We start from the raw sequence: 24,117 nt of genomic DNA on the forward strand, positions 1-24,117 counted from the left end.
GGCCAAGAACTGGAGGAAGGAGCAGTGCTCCAGGCAGAAGACTAGCTTTTGTAAGAGCCTAGAGATAAAAACAGCCCATTTTCCTGTGGCTGGGGGAGTATGGCCTGAGGGGAGGTGGGGGCCAGATTGTGTTGATGCTTGTGTTCTCTTACCTTGATTGAAAAAGAAACAAAAAACAAACCCATTGCCCTTCAGTCGATTCTGGCTCATAGTGAGCCTATATGACAGGGTAGAACTGCCCCACAGAGTTCCCAATGAGTGCTTGGCAGATTCAAACTGCCAGCCTTTTGGTTAGCAGGCATAGCACTTAACCACTACACCACCAGGGTTTCCCTTACCTTGATCATCTCACCTTGATAGGGAGCATTAAAGGACTTTTAACTGTTGGAGATGCCCGAGGTTATTATCCAGCAGAGGAATGGGGGAGTGGTTAGAGGTGGGCAAGACTACCAGGGAGGAAAGGATTTAGCTGCTGAGGCTGGAAGGAAGGTTTAGTGAGCACTGACTTGGAAAGGAGGGAACGATTTGAGAGAAGGTAGGAAGGTAGCAGGGTTTGGCCATTTGTTAGGGCCAAGGCTGAAAGGAGGAGTCATAGAGGCTCTAGGCTTCTGACTTGAGCCATGTAGATTAATGGTGCCACCCACAGCCATGGATGCACAGGAGGAAGGGCAGGTGTGGAGAAGAGTGTGATACCCCTGAGGTGGCCCCCAAGGGCAGAGAGCCAGTCCACAATTGTCTACATGGGTCTAGAGCTTAGGGGCGAGGTCTAGGGTGGAGGTGGAGATGGGGGTTGGGGAGCCAAGGAGGTGGAGAGGGGAGAACACAAGGGCAGACTAGCAACTAAGACTGAGAAGGGGCCATCAGAGGTCAGAAAACCAAAGTGATGTAAATGAAGGGAGAAAAGAGTTACCTGAAGGAAGGAGTAAGTAGTCATCGTGTGTCAGCTCCACAGAGAGGTCAGTGAGGTGAGCTATGGCAGGGGTTGATGACCTCAGCAAGAACACTTTTAGTGGTTGGTAGGGGCTAATGTCGTCTTCTAATGGGCTAAGGAGTCAACGAAAGGTAAGAAATTAGAGACAGAATATAGTCCACATACTCTGGGGAAGCTTGGATGAGAAGGAAGGAGAGAGGGGTGTTAAATGAGGGCAGTAACTAGAGTGAACACAAGGTCATGGGAGGGTTTTTCAGGCCTGCTTAAGTGCTGATGGGAAGCAATCAGTAGGGAGCGAGGTAGGTGACCTACCCTCCTGGTTTGCCCGGGTCAGTCACGGTTTTAACACAAAGTCCCACAAGCTGGGAAACCCCACAGTTCTAGGGATGGTTGGTCACCCCTAGAGAAAGATTACAGTATAGAAGAAAAGGGAGGAGAGATGGAGGGACGAGGCATCTCTGGCAAAGACTTGGTGTAGGTGCAGAGACGTCTGTAAGATGGCCTCCGCTTTCTCTGTGAGGGGCAAGGTCTTCTGAGGGAGTGAACTGGGAGGGGACAGGTGGTGAGGATTGAGGAGGGTAGTGAGGAAGGGGAGAGAAGGGTTGCTGAGGAGTGCTGGGCACAGCTGCCCTGGAGAACTTGATGATGTCAGAGCAGTCACCACCAAGTGGAGTGGCTTTTGCTAGCAGACCTGGAGGCTCCGCAGAGAAGGTGGCCCTGACTTTTCCTTGTGCTGCCCATCCCTCCCCATGACCCATCTCTTGTCTGTCTTTGCAGTCCCCACCCTGTGAAGCCCCTCAGTGCTGTCCCTGTGGAGGGCAGCCCCGACAGGAAGCCTCCTCGCTCCAGTCTGAGCACAGCCCTGAGCAGCGGTCTAGAGAAGCTCAAAACAGTCACATCTGGCAGTGTTCAGCCTGTAGCTCCTGCCCCCCAGATTGGCCAGGCTGTGGAAGCCAAGAGGCTGAAGGTGAGGCCCAGCAGGGTTCTGGGGGGGCATCAGACCAGAGCCTGTCATGCTGTGGGGAGAGCCCTGGGCAGGGTGCTGGGGAGGGTGGAGCAAGGAGGAGCCTTCAGGACACTCCAGAAGTCCTGAAGCCAATCAGCCATCTTTGGCATTGGAAACAGAGGCAACTCCAGGGGCCAGTGGTGGTGGAACAGGGGTGGTGGCTGGCAGGCCTAGGGCTGCCATGGGACTGCCTTTCTCAATCTTCCTTGGTCTGGCCTCAGGACTCAGGAGCACTGGACCAGTCAGCCAAGTACTACCATCTGACACACGACGAGCTGATTGGCCTGCTCCTGCAGCGAGAGCGGGAGCTGAGTCAGCGGGACGAGCATGTGCAGGAGCTGGAGAGCTACATCGACCGGCTGCTGGTGCGCATCATGGAGACCTCACCCACACTGCTGCAGATCCCCACTGTTCCCCCCAAGTAACCCTTCCTCCCCACCCCGGAGGGCTGGCGTGGACCCCAAACAGGGCTCAGCCCTCCCTCCCTCCTGCTGAGCTCACTCTGACTTGGGGCAGGGTGCAGTGTCCTCATTACTCCTTGCTCCCCTTTCCCTTCTGCCTCAACTGAGCTGCTGAAAGGGGTGCCTTTTGGACTCCTATTGTGGGGCACCAGGTTCCATGTACAACTTGGGTATCTCTGGGAGCCCTGGGTCCTTCCCACCTGCCTATTTTCATACCCCTTAGCTTTGGGGGCCCCAGGGAGTTCAAACAAGATGGAGCAGCTCTGAGCTGCAGTTTGACATGGTATCTGGGGTGAGACTGGTTGTTGACACATACTTTATGCCCCTCAAGGATGCTCAGCCATTTCTTCCTAACGCCAAACCCTCTCCTCTTCATCTCCCTCCAGTCCCTGGAGGGGTTCCCAGTATTACTGAGCTGGGGCAGGGACCAAGCTGCTCATTTGTCTGTGACTTCTGGGCAACCAGGCTGCCTACTCTTCAGCCGCACGTCCATTCTAGTGCTGGCAAGGAGCCTGTGTGGTCAGGTCTAGTCTATGTCATGTCCTGAGTCTGTTTCTAGCTGTCTGAGGAGTGAGAGCAGCGCAGATAATGTGCACTCTGCAGCTCCTTTCTCCCCTCCTCTTCTGACCTTGCATCAAGTGTCGTGCGGGAATGTGTGCGGGTCAGGGCAGGTGGGGCGAGAGCCCCTTCTCACTGTTTGAGTTCTCACCCACTCCAAACTGTGGGCCCCTGCAGGGCTTAGGGCTATAGGCTGCTTATGTTTTGGGGTTCTAGCCTCTATCTGTGTTCTTCTTGCACATCCAGATGCCAAAACTCTGTGCGGCTGCAGGGTTTGAACTTTTGGAAACCAATTAAAATGTGCCTTTTGTGGGAGGGGTCAAGAGCCCTTCCCCCTATTTGGCATCCCCTCCCCTCCCTGTTGAGCACGCCTGGAATGAATCTGTCAGGACTCAGGAATGGGAATGGAGGATGGAGGCAGCACTCTGCGCTCCCTTCTCCTCCTCCAGAGTTAATTCCACTTAAGGATCTGGCCAAGTTGCTGATGCTCCCTCAACCTCCTTGCCTTCTTCCCCTCCTTCAACCCCAATTGGAGAGTCCTGGGATAAAAGCTACATTCTGGAAGTAGGAGGTCCCACTCCGCCTTTGGGAGACACCTATACTTAGGAAAAGCCTTTGTTACCCTCCCATCCATCCACTGAGCTGCTGCCCCAACTGTCCCTCCTGCCCCTTGGCCTTGCCTGGCTTGGCTGCAGTGCACTTAGAAATGAAGTGTCAGTCCTCTGGCCTAGCCCCCGGTTTGCTTCCAGAAAGCAAGAGAGGCTTCCCCAGGGCATCGCAGGCTTGGGACACCCTGTTTCAGAAGAGGGCGGGGACTAGGAGGATGCTTTGGCCCAGTGAGGAAGCGAGAGTTCCTCTGGGATTGCCTCTTCTTTGGAGAGGGCCTGTGGGTCACTTCTAAAGCCTTGGGAGGAGGTATGCTCTGTGGCAATGTCTCTCTCCTGCCAGAATGGAGCAGAGGAGCCCCACACAGGGGAGAAAGCCCCTTAAGGACCACTCATCAAAGCTGGGAAAAGTATCTACAGGTGCCCAGGACTTCAGTCATGTGTTTTAGGGGAACCATTGGGGATTAGAAAAGTGTCTCTACTGGCGGGGGGGTCACTCCCCTACTTGGTATCCCCTGGACTCTACTCAGCCCCAGCCCTGACTCCAGTTTTCCAGATATTTTTGACTGTGGGCTTCCAGCATGCCCAGGGCAGGGATGTCTTCAGAAAAAATTTTGAGTTGAAGCCCAAGGTTCTTGTTTAGTGTTTCTGCTCCTGGCCCCAAGTTGGAAGAGAGCTGTAGGTGGGGAGCAGGCACAGATCTGCTTTGCTGTTTTGTCTTCCTAGTTGTAACTCCTGTTTATAAAGAGCTTGTTCTTCATGTTTTGAGCACTTTATGAAGAATAAAAAGTTCACATACTACAGGTGGCTCTGTTGTGTTCCTACTTTGGAATGAGTGAGTCAGAGAGGCTTCCCTTGGGGGAACCAAAAAAACAAAAAACCAAACCCATTTCCATCAAGTCGTCACGTCCGACTCATAGTGACCCTGTAGGACAGAGTAGAACTGCCCGATAGGGTTTCCAAGGAGCGCCTGGTGGCTTTGAACTGCTGATCTTTTGGTTAGCAGCTGTGGCTCTTAACGACTTCGCCACCAGGGTTTCCTCCTATGGGGGAAGGCAGCCTTAAATCGAGGTGGGGAGGTTCCTGACTGACACCACCCCTGCCCTAACATCAGAGGCAGTAGCTCAGTGTTGCCCAGGGGACTGTACTCAGTTCTTACTCTCAGGACACCCACATTTATTAGCCACGTTTTTATGGGTACATTTATTGGGTACTGTGGGAGAATATGGAGCCTTGGTGGCATAGTGATTAAGAGTTCAGCTGCTAACCAGAAGGTCGGCAGTTCGAATCCACCAGCTGCACCTTGGAAACTGTATGGGGCAATTCAACTCTGTCCTATAGGGCTGCTATAAGTCGGAATGGACTCGACGGCAACGTGTTTTTTTTTTTTTCTTCCTGCCGGGTGAATACAGAGGGTGAAAGACTTGATTCCTATTCTCAAACTACTTAGTGTAGTAGGGGAAGAGAAAAATCCAAGGTACAAATTGTTCTTCATGGCTAACTAGAATCTCCCTACAACTTTAGGAAAAGTCTGTTTCTGTGGTTCAGCCATTAGCAGATGAGGAGCTGTCACTGTTGCAGATCATGTGGTATCCAGAAAGACACAGGCAGGCATGAAACACCCTGCACCTCACCATGAGATTAAGGTGACCCGAAGTGGGGTTCGCTAGGGGCAAGACCAAATATTTCTACTGCCCTCTTTGGTGAAGTAGGAAGCTGTCCTCCTCCCCTCAGTCTGATTCACTGACCAGATAATTCAGCTGGGAATCTTCTACTCCGTTCTGCACAAGTGTGTTGTTCATTACTGCTGCTGGTATCTTGCTCTACAATCTGCAGAACTCACCCGTACCTAATGTCCTTGTATGAAGTGCTTGATAAACACCGAGCCCCCCACGCCCAGTTCTGTTCCTGCCAGGAATTATGCTGGGGAGGGATCTGTCTTGGTTGGCCAAAGGAGTTGGAGGCTGCCAGGGATGGATTACCCAATAAGCAAGGTAGGCACGGGTGTACTTGTGTTCACTACAGATTAGTAAGTAAACACAATTAAGCCCGTGCATACCTTGCTTACTGGTTAATCTGCCCCTGCTAAGACTCCATCGTTTAACTCCCTACTGTGAGCCTTCCTATACCTGGCCCTAAATATTTAGCAGTGAATCAAAAAGTCACAGCCCCCACCCTTCTGGATCCTAGCTGTTGAAAAACTCGTTGCCATCGAGTCAACTCTGACTCATAGCCACCCTACAGTAGGAAAGATACATGCAAAATCAAAGAAATATAAATGCAAGGGCTGCCATAAGAAGTACTGCGTGCTATAGGAATATGTAACGGATTTTGTGGAAGTAGGGCAGTGGATCTGGGGAAATGCAGTGTTTAGGCTGAAGCCAGAAAGAGAGCAAGCGTCAAAGTAAGATAAAAGTTAAAGTCCTCTGGGCAAAGAGTACAGAATGTTCAAGGGCCGGGGGCGGCGAGCACCCAGCACGCTCCATGAACTGAGCGGCAGGGCGACTGGAGAGTATAGGGGGCAGGGTGGTGACAGATGAAACTGCAAGAAGCCGCCGCAGTGCAACTCCTTGCAGAAAGCCTTCCGAAATTAACCCTACTCTGTATGGAGTCCTTGTCCGTCTGGCCCCATGACAGGCCGGCTTGGATCGGGCCCTTCTCCTGGCCTGCAGCTTCAGGAGCGACGTCTACGGCAGCACCTCCATCTTCTGGGGGCAGGTAAGCAGCGAATGGGTCTGCTCGGTGGCCTCCTGTCGAGACCTTAGAGTTGTACGTGCACACTCTTCCGGACTGCCAGCCTCAGCAAAACTAGCGGCGGAAACCGAGACCCGGGAGGTGCAGATACAACTCTCCCGCAGTTCGGGGTCGTCAAGCTCCGTGACGAGAAAAACTACACTCCCCACAACCCCTTGCGCCTCCGGCTCGCTGCGGTTGCTTATGGCCAATCGGGAGCGGCAGCTGTGGCGGGGGCCGAGGAGGGACATTTTAAAAGGGCCGGAGATTGCGGGCGTCATTGGCCATGGCGGATACAGCGACTACAGCGTCGGCACCGGCCGCTGGTGCCGCGAACGCCTCAACAGATGCACCTCCTTTCCAGCTGGGCAAGCCCCGCTTCCAGCAGGTGAGGACGGAGCTGTGGACTGAGGGTCGGCGGGTGGCACAGCGCGGGCGAGCAAACTCCCTTCAAAGTCCTCTTTAGCCTTCGGTTCTCGGACCCGCGGCCACCAGAGCCTGCAGCTACTGCCTGGGGGACCGCTGCCACAGCCGCCCCTTTCTTATTGGTCACTGGTGTGGGCGAGGACTCCCACCTTGGCTCTCTATTGGTGTTTGGCGCCGTCACTCCCCAGCTGTCTGCCCCCTCCAGCCTTTACCGTCCGAGGCGCCCTGTGATTGGCCGCCGCCGGACGGGCCCGGATCCCGGGCGCCCGGGTCGGAGCAGCTCCTGCAGGGTCCCTGTGGGCTGTGCGTCCGCTCTTTGCTGGCGTAAAGTTCCAGTTCGGCTCTGGATGAGAGATTGGCGTGGCTGAGATGCCTTGTAACTTTTTTCCGTCAGTGGAGACTGTCATGCTTTCCAAGCTACTGGTGGAGCCGCAGGGCAGCGTCTGCGCCCGGCGGTCAGGCTCCCAGCCCCTCTACCCTAAGTCGGGTCTACGAAGGGCGATGGGTCAGGGCCTCATGCCCAGGGGTGTCCACGGCCGTGCGCCCTGTCCCCTCTGGCTGAGGGTTCGCTGACGCAGCGAGTCGGCCATGTGGCACCCTGCCGGGAAAGGAGCTAGGTGGACGTGCGGGGAGAGCCGGGGGCGCGGAGGAAACGCTGTGTCATCTCCAGGACCGTCGGCTGGCCCCTTGCGGGGTCCGCGGCCGGGAGTCCGCCCAGCCCCCTCCCTGGCTGTGTCCTAGGGAGGGTCTCCGCACCTGCGGCCCTGGCGCCGCGCCGTGCTCGGCTCCCTCCAGACCCGCTCGGGCTCTTCAGGGCACAGGAACAGTGGTCCTTTCTTCCCGGACCCCCGACAGGGCGTCGCTAATTTGCCCCAGGCCACTGAAACGGGAGCCAGGAGGCTGGCAGGAGCTGTTCCCTCGGGCCCCCGCAGCCTTGAGCGTCGAGGAACCGACTTATTAGGAAAAGGGCAAGATCGCGTTTGAATGAGTCGGGGGCTTCTTGCCTGGGAGTGGGTGGCAGCGGAGGCGAACAGAAGGAAGTTTGCTGGAAGAAAAGAAACTGTGCAAAGGTCGGTGCGACGGTGGTTGTGTGTGTGTGTGTGTGTGTGTGTGTGTGTGTGTGTGTATGTGTGTATTTAGTGGGGAGGGTGCTGATTCGAGCAAAGTGGTGCCCCGAGCTTTGAGCTTCGCTGATAATTAAAGAACTGCGCCCCGCGCCTTCTGAGAAAATGTCCCCGCTGTTTTTAAATAGGACTTTAATTTCTTTTAAAAATAAACCATCTCAGCATGTAGGTGTCTGAGGGGAGACTGGCGTCTTCCCGACAGTGTAGGTTGCCATGCCACCTAGGGCCACACTGTCAGGGGTGCCTCTGCCTGGACTTGAGCGAACCTTCATTGGCTGCCTTTCCACCCTGTCCTCCACACATTCTCCTCATCCTTCAAGGCTGAGTAAGGTCCGCCTCCTCTGAGAAACTCCCTTCTTCCCTCATGACGTTAACCCCCAGGTTTTATCAGGTCGCAGCCCACCTCTTGGTCACCCCAAGGGGGATCCTCATAGCCCAGGCTTTACTTGAAGTTTGCTTTGTGGGCCTCAGATTGTTTGCTGTGTGGTTACCGGGTCTCCTCAGCCCCAGTGTACACTTTTTGAGAGAGGGGGCAGGTCTTGTCCTTCCCTTGTCAGCGTCTTTCCCTGAGCACTGGGTTAGGCACATAGTATGTGCTGAATAAAGATTTGTGGATTAGAAACTGCTCTTCCGGTGCCTGTTACCTGCGTATGACATTTGGGACACGTAGTCACCCAACAGACATTTACGGAGTACCTCCTAGGAGCTTTAATTGAGTCCTTTGCTGTTACTACCTTTGGAGCAAAAAATGCACGTCTGAGGCTATTTTGCTCCTGCAGCCCTTGCTGGTACCTATTTTTGGCATGGCTCTTGAGGGGAATAAAAGCTTTGTTGTGTTTGCTTTTGAAGTTCCCCTTCTTCAGCACAGTGACCTGCATAAAGTACATTGCATATGATTTATCCATGTTAAGGAACTTCTCTTTCCCCCAAACCTGCTCCTCCCACAGTGCTCCCTGGCTCTGCAAGCAGCACAACCAGCCACCTCTCTGCTGGAGCCAGAAACCTGGGAGTAACCTGTATAGTTCCTCCCTCTCCTTCTTTCTGAATGCACTCGGAGGCCCAGTGATTTCACCTCTTCTAAAAAAACAGTTCTCATATCTGCCCATCTCCACTGCCACAGTCCTAGACCAAGCCCCATTATCTATCTCCTGGACCCCTGCAGAAGCCTCCCAACAGATCTCCCGCTTCCACTTGGGCCCCAATCCAATCCCTCCCTCTTCCACATATCAGAGTCCCAGCAATGCAGGTATGATCTCCTGACCCACCCACTGCTTAAATACCCTTTAGCGCCTTCCCCTGCTGCTTCTAAGATAAAAGACCTCATTTTTGAAGGTAGCTTCAAAGGCCTGCATGGCCCAGCCCCTGCTGACCTCCTTCTTCCTGGAACCACCTACCCACTTCCTCATTCCCACCACACTGGCTGCCTTTTAGCCCCTGGAACCCATGGTGTTCTTTCCCACCACTGGACCGTTTGCCTGGAACACCACCTCTTCTGCCCCCAACTCTTGTTTCCATTCCTCCTCATCCCTGATGTCTTCACGAAGCATCACTTCCTTGGCGAAGCCTCGTCCCACCCCCAGGTTGAGTTCCTGGATTGTGTTCCCCTACTGCAAAGCACCTATCTCAATGTATACTGATTTTGGGTGATTATTTTATTGCCATCTGTCTCCCGCTCTCAATCGTAGGTTCCATGAAAGCAGGGACTGTGCCTGCCTTTACTCCCCTTTGACTCTCCAGGGCTCAGCATAGTGCCTGACACTTAGCAGGTGCTTACTATTTGTTGAATAAATGATTTTACTGCAGATGCTTCAGTAGGTCTTTGTGGACTTGAATTAAGTTGATTTAAAAGGTTGTAATTAGGAAGGTGGGCCAGTGTTTCTCCAAACTATCCCTGAGGGGTCTTGTAAAATTGCAATTAAGTAGGGGCAAGTTGGACAGCGTTAAGATTTTTAAGCCTTGAGAGACCCCAGAGTGGAAGGGTCTCTAAGGAGGTGCATCTAGAGACACAAAGGTCTGCTACGAATGTATAAGGTTGACAAAGGCCCAGCTCATGTCTCTGTATGGTCTTGGCATACAGTAGGTGTCCACTGAATGCGCACATTGCCCCGTGCTGGCCTGATAGAAGCCTGCTTCTTAATCCAGGGACCATTCCCAGAGACCATGCCAAGTATACCAACTTCATTCCGCAACTGGCTCCAAGGTCTTTCTTTATTCCCTGGAGTCACGCAAAAATCTCTTCTTCTTCTTCTTCTTTTTTTTTTTATTGTTGTGCTTTAAGTGAAAGTTTACATTTCAAGTTAGTTTCTCATCCAAAAATTTATACATACATTGTTATGTGACTCTAGTTGCTCTCCTTATACTGTGACAGCACACTCCTTTCCACCCCGGATTTCCTGTGTCCATTCGACCAGCTTCTGACCCTCTCCCCTTCTCGTCTCGCATCTGGACAGGAGCTGCCCATTTAGTTTCATGTATTTACTTGAGCTAAGATGCACACTTTAAGAGCTGGCCTTGGGAATGGTTTTAATTTTGGGTTAACAGAGTCCAGGGGCCATGTCCTCCGGGGTTCCTCCAGTCTCAATCAAACCATTAAGTCTGGTCTTTTTACTAGAATTTGAGTTCTGCACCCCACTTTTGTCCTCTGTCAGGGACTCTCTGTTGTGGCAATAACCCCTTCTTCCTTTCGTCTTTCAAGGGTTCCCTCCCCAACCCCTCCCCAGTGCATGTACACGTGGTGGGGTAGGAGGAGGAGGAAAAGTACTGAACAGGATCAGAGAGTGGGGGAGGACAGTTTGCCTTGATGGGTCCAAAGGTCTGTGACTGTTTTTCTCTTCATATAATGATGATGTTGATGATGAAAGCTACGCATTGTTCCAGCCTTTTTGTGTATTGATTTATTTAATTTTCACAACAACCCCATGAGGCAGGTACAATTAAACCCATTTTATAAGTGAGAAAACTGGGGCATACAAACAGATTAAGTAACTTCTTAGGCAGTCTGGCTCCAGAATTCATGTTTGATGATTTGTTTATTGCCATTCAAAAAAAAAAATTTTTTTCATTTTGGTGAACGTATACACAGCCAAAGATACACCATTTCAACAATTTCTACATGTGCAATTCAGTGACATTGATTACATTCTTCAAGTTGTGCTACCATCCTCACTATGCTCTTCCAAATTATCCCACCACCATTTTCTTAAACTCACTGCCCCCTATGCTTCCCATCCAACCTCCTGAGTTGCCATTGTCAGTTTTATCTCACATAGATAATTCTTTAAAAACAGCATGATGCTCAAATCAGACATGCATTACTAATTGAGATAAACTATTTTTTTTTGTTTCAAAGAAATATTGTCACTTTTTAATTATAGAACTTTTCAAACATAAAAGTGGAGAGAATCATCGATAAACACCTATGTACTCATCACACAGCTTCAACAATTGCAAACTTAAGGTCAGTCTTGTTTCATCTATACACTTTATGTCCCATCCCCTTACCCAATGAATGATTTTGAAGCAAAGCCCAGGAATCACATTATTTCATCATACCTACTAGTTGTTGTTAGTTGCCATTGAGTCAACTCCAACTCATAGTGACCTTATGTATAACAGAACAAAACATTGCCTAGTTCTACACCATGTTCATGATCTTTGGTATGTTTGAGTCCATATCTACTAGTAGGAACCTTTAAAAATTAAGGACCCTTCTTGGTGGTGGTCATTGTTGTTTTTGTTGTTAGGGGCCATCGAGTTTGTTCTGACTCATAGTGACCCTATGTACAACAGAACTAAACACTGCCCGGTCCTGCACCATCCTCATGATCGTTGTTATCTTGAGCCCGTTCTTGCAGCCACTGTGTTAGTCCATCTCGTTGAAGGTCTTCCTCTTTTTTGCTGATCCTTTACCACGCATGATGTCCTTCTCCAGGGACTGATCCTCCTGATAACATGTCCAAAGTATGTGAAACGAAGTCTTGCCATCCTTACTTCTAAGGGGCATTCTGGCTGTACTTCTTCCAAGACAGATTTGTTCGTTCTTCTGGCAGCCCGTGGTATATTCAATACTCTTCGCCAACAGCGTAATTCAAAGGCGTCAATTCTTCTTCTGTCTTCCCTATTCATTGCCCAGCTTTTGCATGCATGTGAGGCGATTGAAAACACCAAGGCTTTGGTCAGGCGCACCTTAGTCTTCATCTTTGCTTGTTAACACTTTGGTTAGTTTTTTCAAATAAACTTTTTAATCTTGGAATAATTTTAAACTTACAGAAAAGTTTAAAAAAATAACACAGAGAGTTCCTTATAACCCTCACCTAGTTTCCCCTGATGTTATCATCTCATATTACTGTGGTACATTGTTAAAACAAAGAAACCAATATTGGTATAGTACTGTTAACTAAACTCCAGACCTTATTGAATTTCACTAGCTTTGACTTGATGGCAATGGGTCTGGTTGGGTTTGGTTTTATACTAACATCCTCTTCCTGTTCCAGGATCCCAGATTGCATTTAGTCACCATATCTCCTCCATCTCTTTTGGTCTGTGACAGTTTCTCAGACTTTCCTTGTTTTTGATGACCTTGACAGTTTTGAGGAATACTAATCTATATTTTGTAAGATGTCCTTCAATCTGAGTTTGTCTAGTGTTTTTCTCATGATTACACTGGGGTTATGAGTTTTGAGGAAGAATACAACGGAGTTGAAGTTCCCGCTTCATCACATCATATTGGAGGGTTTTAAAAAAAAATTATTTATTTTGTTGTTGTTGAGAATATACACAGCAAAACATACACCAATTCAACAGTTTCTACACGTACCATTTAGTGACATTGATTATATTTTTCCAGTTGTGCAACTATTCTCACCCTCCTTTTCTCAGTTGTTCCTCCCCATTAACATAAATTCACTACCCCTTAACGTTCCTATCTAATCTTTCAAGTTGCCATTGTCAGTTTGATCCCATATAGATAGTTCTTAGAAGAACATAATGCGTAAGACAGACATTTTTTATTAGTTAAGGTAAACTATTGTTTGGTTTTAAGGAGACTTCAGGGGATATTTTTGGTTTAAGGTTTAAAGATTATCTCAGGACAGTAGTTTCAGGGGTTAATCCAACCTTCATGGCTCCAGGAAGTTTGGAGTCCATGAGAATTTGAAATCTGTTCTGCATTTCCCCCCTTTTGATCAGGATTCTTCTATGGCATCTTTGATCAAAATGTTCAATAATGGTAGCCAGGTACCATCCACTTCTTCTGGTCTCATGGCGAAGGAGGCAATTGTTCATGGAGGTAATTAGCCGCATATTCCATATCCTCCTCCTATTCCTGACACTCCTTCTACCTCTGTTGCTCCAGGCAAATACAGACCAATTGTTGTGCCTGCATGGCCTCCTGCAAGCTTTCAAGACCCCAGGCACTATGCAACCAACTAAGAGGTAGAACAGAAACACTAAACACATTATTAGGGCAATTAACTGGGGTGTCCCATGAAACCATGACCCTAAACCTCCAAACCATGCAACCAAATCCCAGGAGGATTTTGGTTGTACATAAGCAGCCTCAGCAGCTACTCTTTTTTTTTTTTTTGCCATTTCAGCTTTTTACAGATGTACAACTTATTGACAGCAATTAAAATAATCGGTTGTGCAACCCTACCCTTAATCAGTGCTGTATTTCCATTACCATAAACCCTCCTCCCCTTCCCTCCAGTCCTTGGTAACCACTAATAAACTTTGTTCTTTGTACATTCTTCATTTCTTGTCTTTTTATATAAGTGAGGTCATACAATATTGTCCTTTTGAGATTGACTTATTTCACTCAGCGTAATGTCTTCCAGCTCCATCCATATCGTAGCATATAGCAAGACTTCATTTCTCCTACTGGCTGAGTAGTATTCCATTGTGTGTATGTACCACATTTTGTTTATCCATTCATCTGTTGATGGGCATTTAGGTTGTTTCTACCTTTTAGCTATTGTGAATAGTGCTGCAATGAACATCGATGTACACATCTCTTTTTGGGTCTTTGCTTTCAATTTTTTGGGGTAGATAGCTAGGAGTATAATTGCTGGGTCATATGGTAGTTCTATTTTCAGTTTTTTGAGGAACACTGCCATACTGTTTTCCACAAAGGCTCTACCATTTTGCATTCCCACCAGCGATGGATAAGGGTTCTAACATTTCTCAGTAACATTTGTTATATTCTTTTTTTTTTTTTAAATTTTTTATCTTAACCATCCTAGTGGGAGTGAAATGGTATCTCATTGTGGGTTTGATTTGCGTGTCTCTGATAGCTAATGATGCTGAGCATCTTTTCATGTGTCTGGTGACCATTTGTATGACCTCTTTGGTGAAATGTTTATTCAGGTCCTTTGCCCATTTTATGATTGGGTTATTTGTCTTTTTGTTGTTGAGTTGTCAAAGTTTTGCATATATTTTGGTTATTAGATTCTTGTCAGATATATAGTTGTTGAAGATATTCTCCCAGTCAGTATTTTGTCTTTTCACTTTTTTGGTAAAGTCTTTTGATGAACAAAAGTTTTTAATTTTTATGAAGTCGCATTTATTTACTTTTTCTTTTGCTGTTTTGTGCTTTTATTGTTATATTAGATGACCCATTGTTAAAAGCTAGACCTGATAGCACTGTCCCTGCTTTTTCTTCTAAGAATTTTATGGATTTAGTTTGCACACTTAGGCCTTTAATCCATTTTGAATTTTTTTGTGTATGGTGTGAGGCATGGGTCCTGTTTCATTTTTCTGCATGTGGAAATCCAATTTTCCCAGCACTATTTATTTCATTTTATTTATTTTTTACATGAGAAATTCACATTATGTATTTTATTTGTTTATTTTTATTTTACTTTTAGATGAAAGTTTACAGAGCAAATTAGTTTCTCATTAAACAATTAATACACATATTATTTTGTGACATTGGTTGCCAGCCCCACGACGTGTCAACACTCTCCTCGACCTTGGGTTCCCCATTACCAGCTTTTCCGTCCCCTTGAACCTTGAAAATATGCTGACTGAAATAAGTCACGTACAAAAAGACAAATATTGCATGATCTTACTTATAGGACATATGAAGAATAGGCAAATGCATAGAGACAAAAGATTATTAGTGGTTACTAGGGCCTTCTAAGTGGGAGGGAAATGGGGAGTTAACTGCTTCAGGGGTGCTAAGTTTCTGTTTAGAGTGATGAAAAACATTTGTAAGTGGGTAGTGGTGATGGCTGCACAACATAGTGAATGTAATTAATGTCGCTGAATTGTACACTTAAAAATGGTTAAAAGGGCCAATGTTTTGTTGCACAGGTATCACCTGCTTTTTGATAGTTCACTTTACGCCACTTTGCTTTTTTATGTTTGTGTGCTTTAGATGAAAGTTTATAGAGCAAATTAGTTTCTCATTAAACAATTAATACGCATATTGTTTTGTGACATTCGTTGTTAACCCTGAGAAGTGGCTGCACTCTCCCCTTCTTGACCTTGGGTTCCCCTTTTCCATTCGTCCAGCTTTCTTGTCCCCTCCTGCCTTCTTGTCTTTGCCCCTGGGCTGATGTGCCCATTTAGTCTCATATACGTGGTTGAGCTACATGTATTATTGTTTGTTCTATAGGCCTGTCTAATCTTTGGCTGCAGGGTGAACCTCAGGAGTGACTTCAGTACTGAGTTAAAAGGGTGTCCAGGGGCCATACTCTAAGGGTTTCTCTAGTCTCTGTCAGACCACCATTTTTTTTTGCCATTTTTGCCACCACCGTTTATTGAAGAGATTCTTCTTTCCCGATTGAATGGACTAGGCATCCTTGTCAAAAATCAGTTGACCGTAGATGTGTGGGTTTATTTCTGGACTCTCAATCCTTTTCTATATTTCTGTGTGTCTATTGTTATCCCAGTACCAGGCTGTTTTGATTATTGTAGCTGTATAGTGTGTTTTAAAATCAGGAAGTGTGAGTCTTCCTAATTTGTTCTTCTCTTTCAGCATTGCTTTAGCCATTTGGGGCCTCTTGCCATTCCATATAAAGTTGAGGATTGGTTTTTCTATTTTTGTAAAGAAGGCTGTTGGAATTTTGATTGGGGTTGCATTGACTCTGTAGATTGCCTTTGGGTAGTATTGACAGTTTAACAATATTAAGTCTTCCAATCCATGAACATGGAATATCTTTCCACTTATTTAAGTATTCCTTAATCTCTTTCAGCAGTGTTTTATAGTTTTCATTGTATAGATCCTTCACGTCCCTGGTTAGATTTATTCCTAGGTATTTTATTTTCTTGGATGCTATTTTAAATGGAATTGTTTCCCTAATTTCCCTTTCAGATTTCTCACTGCTGGTGTATAGAAGGAAACCGCGGTGGCATAGTGGTTAAGAGCTACAGCTGCTAACCAAAAGGTCAGCAGTTCGAATCCACCAGGCACTCCTTGGAAACCCTATGGGGCAGTTCTTCCCTGTCCTATAGCGTCGCAATGAGTCGGAATCGACTTGACGGCAACGGGTTTTTTATTTTTTGTTTTGGTGTATAGAAGCCCAACTGATTTTTGTTTGTTGACCTTGTAACCTTCAACTTTGCTAAATTCCTCTATTAGCTCTGGAAATTTTCTTGTGGACTCTTTGGGGTTTATATCTGATGGCTTTTAAAGTTAGTTTTAACATAATCATAAAACTATTAACACATCTAAAATAATTCTTAATATCATTAAATAAGCAGTTATTATTCATATTTCCCCGATTGTCACAGAATTTTTTTTTATACTTTGTTTGAATCAGGATCCCACAAGGTTCACAATATTATATTTGGCTGATATGTCTCTTTTGTCTCTTCTAATCTATTGGTCCTCCCTCCTTCCTTCTTTTTTTTCATGCTATTTATTGTCCTATAGAATGTCCTCATCCTGAATGTGGCAGTGGCATCCCTGGGGTATTGTTTAACATGTTCCTCTAGCCCCTGTTTTACTTGTATACTCACAGTCCATGCTTTTAACCACTAATCCATACTGCCTAGTGAAGGGGAGAAAGACAAGACAGTACCTGATGAGCCTCTGAGACCCGACTTTGCTCCCTCTCTTCCTCCTTTTCTTCTCATTTCCTCTCCTGAACTGGCTCTCTACTTTTCTTCAGCCCTAGACACCTCCGGGCAGCAAAGAAACATACCTGCTTCTGCCCATTTGTGCTTCAGCCTATCCAGAAATAAGCTTTTTTTCTCTTTTAACTTCCTTGCTCTTTCTGCTAAGATGATTGGGCTGTGAGTGCGTTGTTTGTGTGCTAGGGTTTGAAATCAAGTGCAGCCTATTGCAGCAGAACAGGGAGGTTGCACAGAGCTCGCTTTGTGGTACGGAGAACTTGCTGGACAGGAAAATGAGCTCTTCCCTTCAAGGTTGAGAGGTTTGTGTGGGCTCAGAGTCCAGAGGCAGTGGTGAAGCTTCTCCTACCATTTGCCTGAAGTAAAGTTCTAAAATCAAGTGCCTTTAGGTTAGAGATTTATTGTTTCCTAGGGCTTATCTGGTTTGTGCCATGGAGAAGGTCAAGATCACCTAGTCTAATGGCTGTCAATCTAGGCTGCGCATTAGAATCACTTGGGCAGTTAAAAAAAAACACTGATGCCAGGCCCCCACTGTAGACCAACAGAACTGGTCTGGGTGGAAGAGATTCCAGTGTACAGCTGGGGTTGTGGACTACTGAGCTGGTCCACCCTTTCTGCCTTTGGGCTATAGGTTCAGTGAGTATTTTATTGAAGAGTAGCAATTTAGAGGCCTGGCGACAGAAGGCCTCTCAGACTCTTCCCAGGCCTTTGCCCTTTGCTCTTGCCCTCAAGGCCTGCTCTACCCCAGGGGCCTGCAGGTGAGGAGAGGAGCCAGGCCTGAGACCAAGCCATGGAGGTGGGAAGGCAGCTTACAGGCCTACAGTCCCTGCGAGAATTAGCTGGCTCACCGTTCTGGTGAAGGAAAAGAGAAGGAATCACTTGACTGACTCATTCTTCCAGTAAAGAAAAAAAAAAAAAAAAAAACCCAAACCCATTGCTGTTGAGTGAATTCCTACTCATAGCGACCCTATAGGACAGAACTGCCCCGTAGGATTTCCAAGGAACAGCTTGTGGATTCGAACTGATTACCTTTCGGTTAGCATCGGAGCTCTTAGCGACTCCACCACCAGGGCTGCAGAAAAGAAAAGTGGAGGAAAAAATCCACTGACTTTCTAATTGGGTAAAGATGGGGGCTGAATTTTGGAGGAAAAACAAAAACAAACAAAAAAACTAACAACAACAACCTACATTTTAAACTATTGAGAAAGTAAGAAGTAACTCACACTAAGAAAGTACAAATCTTCCCTGCCATTCATGAGACTGGGAAAACAGACCAGATAAAGCCAGTTGCAAAGAAACAACGTTTCTCCCAAGGACCTGATGCAGGTATAAAGTGTCATAATAACCCCCTTCTTTGAGTGACCACTCTTTTTTACTCACTGAGAGATCGCATTCTGTAAAATCATAGATTGCCAGAAACTTTGCTGTTTAAAATCATAGCAGTAGGAATGAAACACCCCCCTCTTGCCTGGTGGATCTACGTCAGTTTGACTCAGATGATCAACCTTGTTTTAACATCAACCTAAGTGCAGAGCTTTAACTAAGGGGTTTCTGGATACAACATTCCACATTAGCTTTATAGTGTCCCAGGAAACAAGACCTTGCATCAACTTCTACCTTCAGACCTATGGTGACCCCTGTCCACACAGCCCTGCTATGCTTTGACACTATGAAAGCACTGCTTCCTTTAAGTTTTACTCCACACTTCATTAATTGTTTAGTACGGCACCGCCAGTTCCTCTGCTGTGTGGCCTCCCGCATTGCAATGAATCAATAAACCTGACTTAGACTGCAGTTTTGTTCCTGGTGGGCTTAGGCTGATTGGACTAGACCACTGACATCTGTGCTTAGCATCTCTATCTCAAAACCTCTTTCTTGAATCTCAGGCCTATATTTCCAGTGTTTATTGAAAAAAAGTTACATCTGGAAGGCCCTTTAACTATCTCAAACTTATATGACCAACATAGAATTTTTACCTTGTGCTTCACTAAATCAGTGTACTCTGGCTTTCCTTGTCCTGATGTCTTAGTTAACTGTGCTGCTATAACAAAAATACCACAATTGGATGGCTTTGACAAACAGAAATTTCTTATCTCACGGTATAGGTAGCTAGAAGTCTGAATTCAGGGTGCCAGCTCTAGGTGAAGGATTTCTCTCTCTGCCGGTTCTCTGGGAAGGTCCTTGTTTCCTTTCAACATCTGTGGGCACAGCATCCTTGGAGCTTTCCATGTATCTTGGCATCACTCTTCCCCTGAGTCTAGGAGGCTCTTAGTGCAGGGACCCCAGGTCCAAAGGACATGCTTCGCTCCCAGCTCTTCTTTCTTGGTGGTGGTGAAGTCCCTCTCCTCTCTTCTTGCTTCTCTCTCCTTTTATCTCTTGTAAGATAAAAGGTGTCACTCAAGCAAGGGTGTTACTTGAGTAAGGGTGTGACTTAAGTAAGGGTGTGAAGGCTGTGGCTCAAGATATACCCCACACTGATCCTGCCTTATTAACATATAGAGGTTAGGATTTACAATACATCACAAAATGGAGGATAATTAAATCATATCACAAAGTGGAGGACAATCACACAGTACTGGGAATCATGGCCTAGCCAAGTTGACACATATCTGGGGGGACACAATTCAATTCATGACACCTGATTAATGAGCATTAATGTCTAACTAGGAATCTAGGCATTATCCGTGATTCTTTGTTTTTCCTCATTCTCCATAGTCAATCAGCCTTGCTGTCCCCCCCAGGACTCAGCACAGTGCTGGGTGCACAGTAGGTCCTCAATAGCTATTTGGTGAATGAATAGACCACAGGGGTCTAGCACTGTTTCTGATCCCAGCATTCTTGTCTTCAAGCTCTTGCTTATAACCTTCTCTGCTTGGGAAACTCATCCATCCCCTTGTCGCAGCTCACCTTCCTCTGGGAAGCCTCCTCAACTCACTCCAGGAAGAAATAATCTGTGTGTCCCCACTGTGCTTTGTGATGTCTCATTTAAGCACTGATCATAGTGTTTTGTAGTTATTTGTTTACTTATTTCTCTCTAGGTGGAGTCTGAGCTCCTTGAGGACTTGGTCATTGTGGTGTTCCCTGAGCCTAGCTCTGTAGGGATTTGTAGATGTCTGTGGAACAAAGTGCTTTAACTGGGTCTCTCTGGCAGTGGCAGAGAATGACACAAGAGGGCTGAGCAGGGCTGGGACAAGATCAAGACAGTGTCAACCTGCAGAGGAAATCAGAGGCTGGAAGGTCCTACTGAACTACTGCCAGGAAGCTGCTTCACTCAGACTGTTCTCCCAGATCCTCACCTCTGCCCCTGCTGGTCCTCTTCCTTCTTTGGACTGCTGACTGCCATACTGCTATCCCTTTCAAATCCTACCCTCCCTTCAAAGCCCAGCCTGAGTTCTGCCTCCTCCAGGAAGCCTCAAGGCCCATTGGCTGCTCATCTGCCCTCTCATTCATTCTCATGGCAGGTGTATTTGTACATCCCCTGATAGGTGTGTAACACTGGACCAGGTGCCAACAGGATACAGAGGGAACGTCCAGCAGCTCACATCTGTCCTTCAGGGGCTTGTAATCATGTAATACACCAGTTTGTGTTTTAATATATGTTTTAAAATAGAAAATTAGACTTCTGTATATTATACATAATGTCCATTTTTTACTTTTAAAAGCAATTTGTGTTCATGGTATACAATTTGAAAGTTAAAGAAATAAAAATCACCTATAACCTCGTTACCCAGAGGCAACCTCTATTAACATTTTAATGAATTTTTGTCTAGCTCCTCTTAAAATAGAAGTTTTAACTTTTTACTTTGAAACAGTTTCAGTCTTACAGACAAGTTGCAAGAATAGTACAGAGAACTTCCATATACCTTTGTATATACCCAATCTAGACATTTCGTTACATTTCCCTTATTTTCTTTGTTTACTGGGCTATCATAAAGTCCAGAATCATAGTAAATATACATGATATCATCAAGGACATCTTTAATCTGTAAATAAATAAAGTAATAGTATCTGCATTTCCACAAATTTTATGATCATCCTGTATATTTACACATTATTTTTCCTCAACCGTTTGAGAGTAGGCCGCATTCATTCATGCTCCTTATCCTTTAATTCTTCAGTGTATATCTCTTAAGAACGAGGGTGTTCTCTTACATGAACACTGTACCTGTGCTGTACTCAGGAAACTTAACATGGTTACAATTCTTTAATCTGTCATCCACATTGCAGTTTTGTCAGTTGTCTCAATAATGTCCTTGAGAGCATTTTCCCCCTCTAGTCCACGATCTAATCCAGAATCACACATTGCGTTTAGTTGTCTCTTTAGTCTCCTTTAATCTGGAACAGTTCTTCAACCTTCCTTTGTCTTTATGACATTGGCACATATGAAGAAGAAGGCCAGTTGTTTTAGGGAATGTTCCTCAATCTGGGTTTGTCTGATGTTTCCTCATGGTTAGATTCAGCCCCACTGGAATACTATGTAAAGGATGGTGTGAACTTCTCAGGGTATCACACCAGAGGCACACTGTGCACCTCACTGGTGATGTTAACTTTTATCACCCTGCCGAGGTGTTGTCCTGTTTCTCCATTGTATGCTTACTCTTTCCCCTCTTGTGCCTAACACACAATCTGTGGGGAGAAAATTTAAGACCATGTAAATATCCTGCTCTTGTCAAACTTTCCCTTTAGGGTTAGCATCCACTGATGAGTCTTGCCTGAACCAATCATTAATAGAGGTAGTTTTCTGACTCACCACCCCTTCCATACATATCAGTGCACCTTCTACTGTAAGGAAGAGCTCTTCTTCCCCCATTGTTTGTCTTTTTATTATCAATACAGACCATGGATTCCTATTTTATTCAATAGGTTATAATCCATCACTGTTCTTAATTCTTTTTATGCTCAAATTGTCCTAGATTTGGCCAGTCCCTTAAAGCCGGTTCCTGTGTCCTTTTATCATGTCTCCATCATTTTGGAAATACTTCACTACTTTATGGTACAACAAAATGTACCAGTCTCACCTTGTACCTTCCCTGCTCCCGCCCTGGAATCAGCCATTTCTTCAAGAAGCCCTGGTTCGTTTTCATGGGGAATGATATTAGAGACCAGGATCTAGATGCTGTTTGGTCTTTTTGCTATGCATTTAATATCCACCTGTTGTTTTTAGGTGCCATCAAGTCAGTTCTGACTCATAGTGACCCTACGTACAATGAAACAAAACACTTCCCGGTCCTGCGCCATCCTCACAGTCATTACATTATTGCAGCCACTGTGTCAGTCCATCTCATTGCGGGTCTTCCTCCTTTTCACTGACCCTCTACTTTACCAAGCATGATGTCCTTCTCCAGGGACTGGTCCCTCCTGATAACATGTCCAAAGTACATGAGACAAAGTCTCACCATCCTTCCTTCTAAGGAGCATTCTGGCTGTACTTCCTCCAAGACAGATTTGTTCGTTCTTCTGGCAGTCCATGGTATATTCAATATTATTCACCAACACCATAATTCAAAGGCATCAATTCTTCTTTGTTCTTCCTTATTCTTTGTCCAGCTTTCCCATGCGTATAAGGCAATTAAAAATACCGTGGCTTGGGTCAGGCACACCTTAGTCTTCAAGGTGACGTTTTTGCTTTTCAACACTTTAAAGAAGTCTTTTGTAGCAGATTTGGCCAATGCAATAGGTCATTTGATTTCTTGACTGCTGCTTCCATGGACATTGATTGTAGATCCAAGTAAAATGAAATCCTTGACAACTTCAGTCTTTTCTCCGTTTATCATGATGTTGCTTATTGGTCCAGTTGTGAGCATTTTTGTTTTATGTTGAAGTGTAATCCATTCTGAAGACTGTAGTCTTTGATTTTCATCAGTAAGTGCTTCAGGTCCTCTTTGCTTTCAGCAAGCAAGGTTGTGTCATTTGCGTATCACAGGTTGTTAATGAGTCTTCCTCCAATCCTGATGCCACGTTCTTCTTCACATTGTCTAGCTTCTTGGATAATTTGCTCAGCATACAGACTGAATAAATATGGTGAAACAATACAACCCTGGCGCTCACCTTTCCTGATTTTAAACCACACAGTATCCTCTTGTTCTGTTCAAACAACTGCCTCTTGATCTATGTACAGGTTACTCATGAGCACAATTAAGTGTTCTAGAATTCCCATTCTTTGCAATGTTATCATAATTTGTTATGATTCAGATAGTCAAATGCCTTTGCATAGTCAATAAAACACAGGTAAACATCTTTCTGGTATTCTCTGCTTTCAGCCAAGATCCACCTAGCTCTGTTTATCTCTTTGCCTATTAAGTTGCAATCATACTGCTTATTTGCATTTCACAAAATCATAAGCATTTTTTCCATGTCATAAATATTGTCTGAAAACATGGTGTTAAATAGCTACATGTATTCAATCATATGAATTGACCATCATTATGTAACCATCCACCTTTATAAATAATGCAGCAGTGAACATCTTTGGCATATACCTCTAAGCATATCTCTGAACATCTCTGATTGTTTCCTTAGACTAAATTCTTAGAGGTGAAATTTTGCCAAGCCCACACTGTGAGCATCATGTATATACGTCTTAAGTGGGGAAATGGTTTAGGCCATTTGAGTTATAAGAGGTTAGAGAAGTAATAGTTTGGGTTAGGAATGGTGCTGCAGCTTGACCTGGCTTGTGAAAGGCAGCACCTGGGTGGGGGGTGAAGGTAGAGAGTGGAGAGGGTGCTGCGTGCGGGGACTACCACAGTGAGCAGAGAGGTGGAGGCAGGATGGGGGCTTTGAGGTGACCTGAAGCCTGTTGCAGAGCCTTTATTGGGAAAGGAAAGGAGCCGAGGTTGGAGGCTGGGTCCGATGGTCTAGCGAGCAAGAGGAGGGAGTATGGAGGCTTCTATTTCCTCCACCATGCAGAGGGTGATGCTTGGAGAGCTGTGGGGCACCAGGGAAGAATCAGGAGCCCAGTGAGGCATGAACCCCCACCCCCTAACTTGGTACCCTGTCGCCTCTCGTTGGGACCAGCTTTGCCTAGCTGGCTTTGTCCCCGGGGCAGAATGCCCAGTGGAGGCATTGCTTGTTTTCCTTTCATTGTGCTCTAATGCCTGTGGCCTGTTTAGCACAAAGCCCTCTTTCCCAAGGCCTCTGCTATGAGGCAAGGCTCTGGGGAGCTGGCCCCTGTCCTGCAGCTCTTGGCAGGTCCAGGGCT

The 24,117-nt window shown here is 46.2% G+C and overlaps 2 protein-coding genes across 2 annotated transcripts in view; both read left to right on the forward strand.

The window, feature by feature from the left end:
• Positions 1-2,362, forward strand: part of RAB11FIP5 (RAB11 family interacting protein 5) — a 46,515-nt gene extending 44,153 nt beyond the window's left edge. The window contains exons 4-5 of the mRNA XM_004369205.2: positions 1,709-1,898; positions 2,159-2,362. Of these exons, the coding sequence (XP_004369262.1) occupies positions 1,709-1,898; positions 2,159-2,362 (394 nt within the window). The remainder of the gene's footprint in view (positions 1-1,708; positions 1,899-2,158) is intronic.
• Positions 2,363-6,449: 4,087 nt separating this feature from the next.
• SFXN5 (sideroflexin 5) overlaps positions 6,450-24,117 on the forward strand; it is a 148,253-nt gene continuing 130,585 nt past the window's right edge. The window contains exon 1 of the mRNA XM_004369206.3: positions 6,450-6,682. Within this exon, the coding sequence (XP_004369263.1) occupies positions 6,581-6,682 (102 nt within the window). The 5' untranslated portion in view covers positions 6,450-6,580. The remainder of the gene's footprint in view (positions 6,683-24,117) is intronic.

The sequence above is a fragment of the Trichechus manatus genome, unplaced genomic scaffold (assembly GCF_000243295.1).
Source record: "Trichechus manatus latirostris isolate Lorelei unplaced genomic scaffold, TriManLat1.0 scaffold00004, whole genome shotgun sequence".
Classification (NCBI taxonomy): Eukaryota; Metazoa; Chordata; class Mammalia; order Sirenia; family Trichechidae; genus Trichechus; species Trichechus manatus.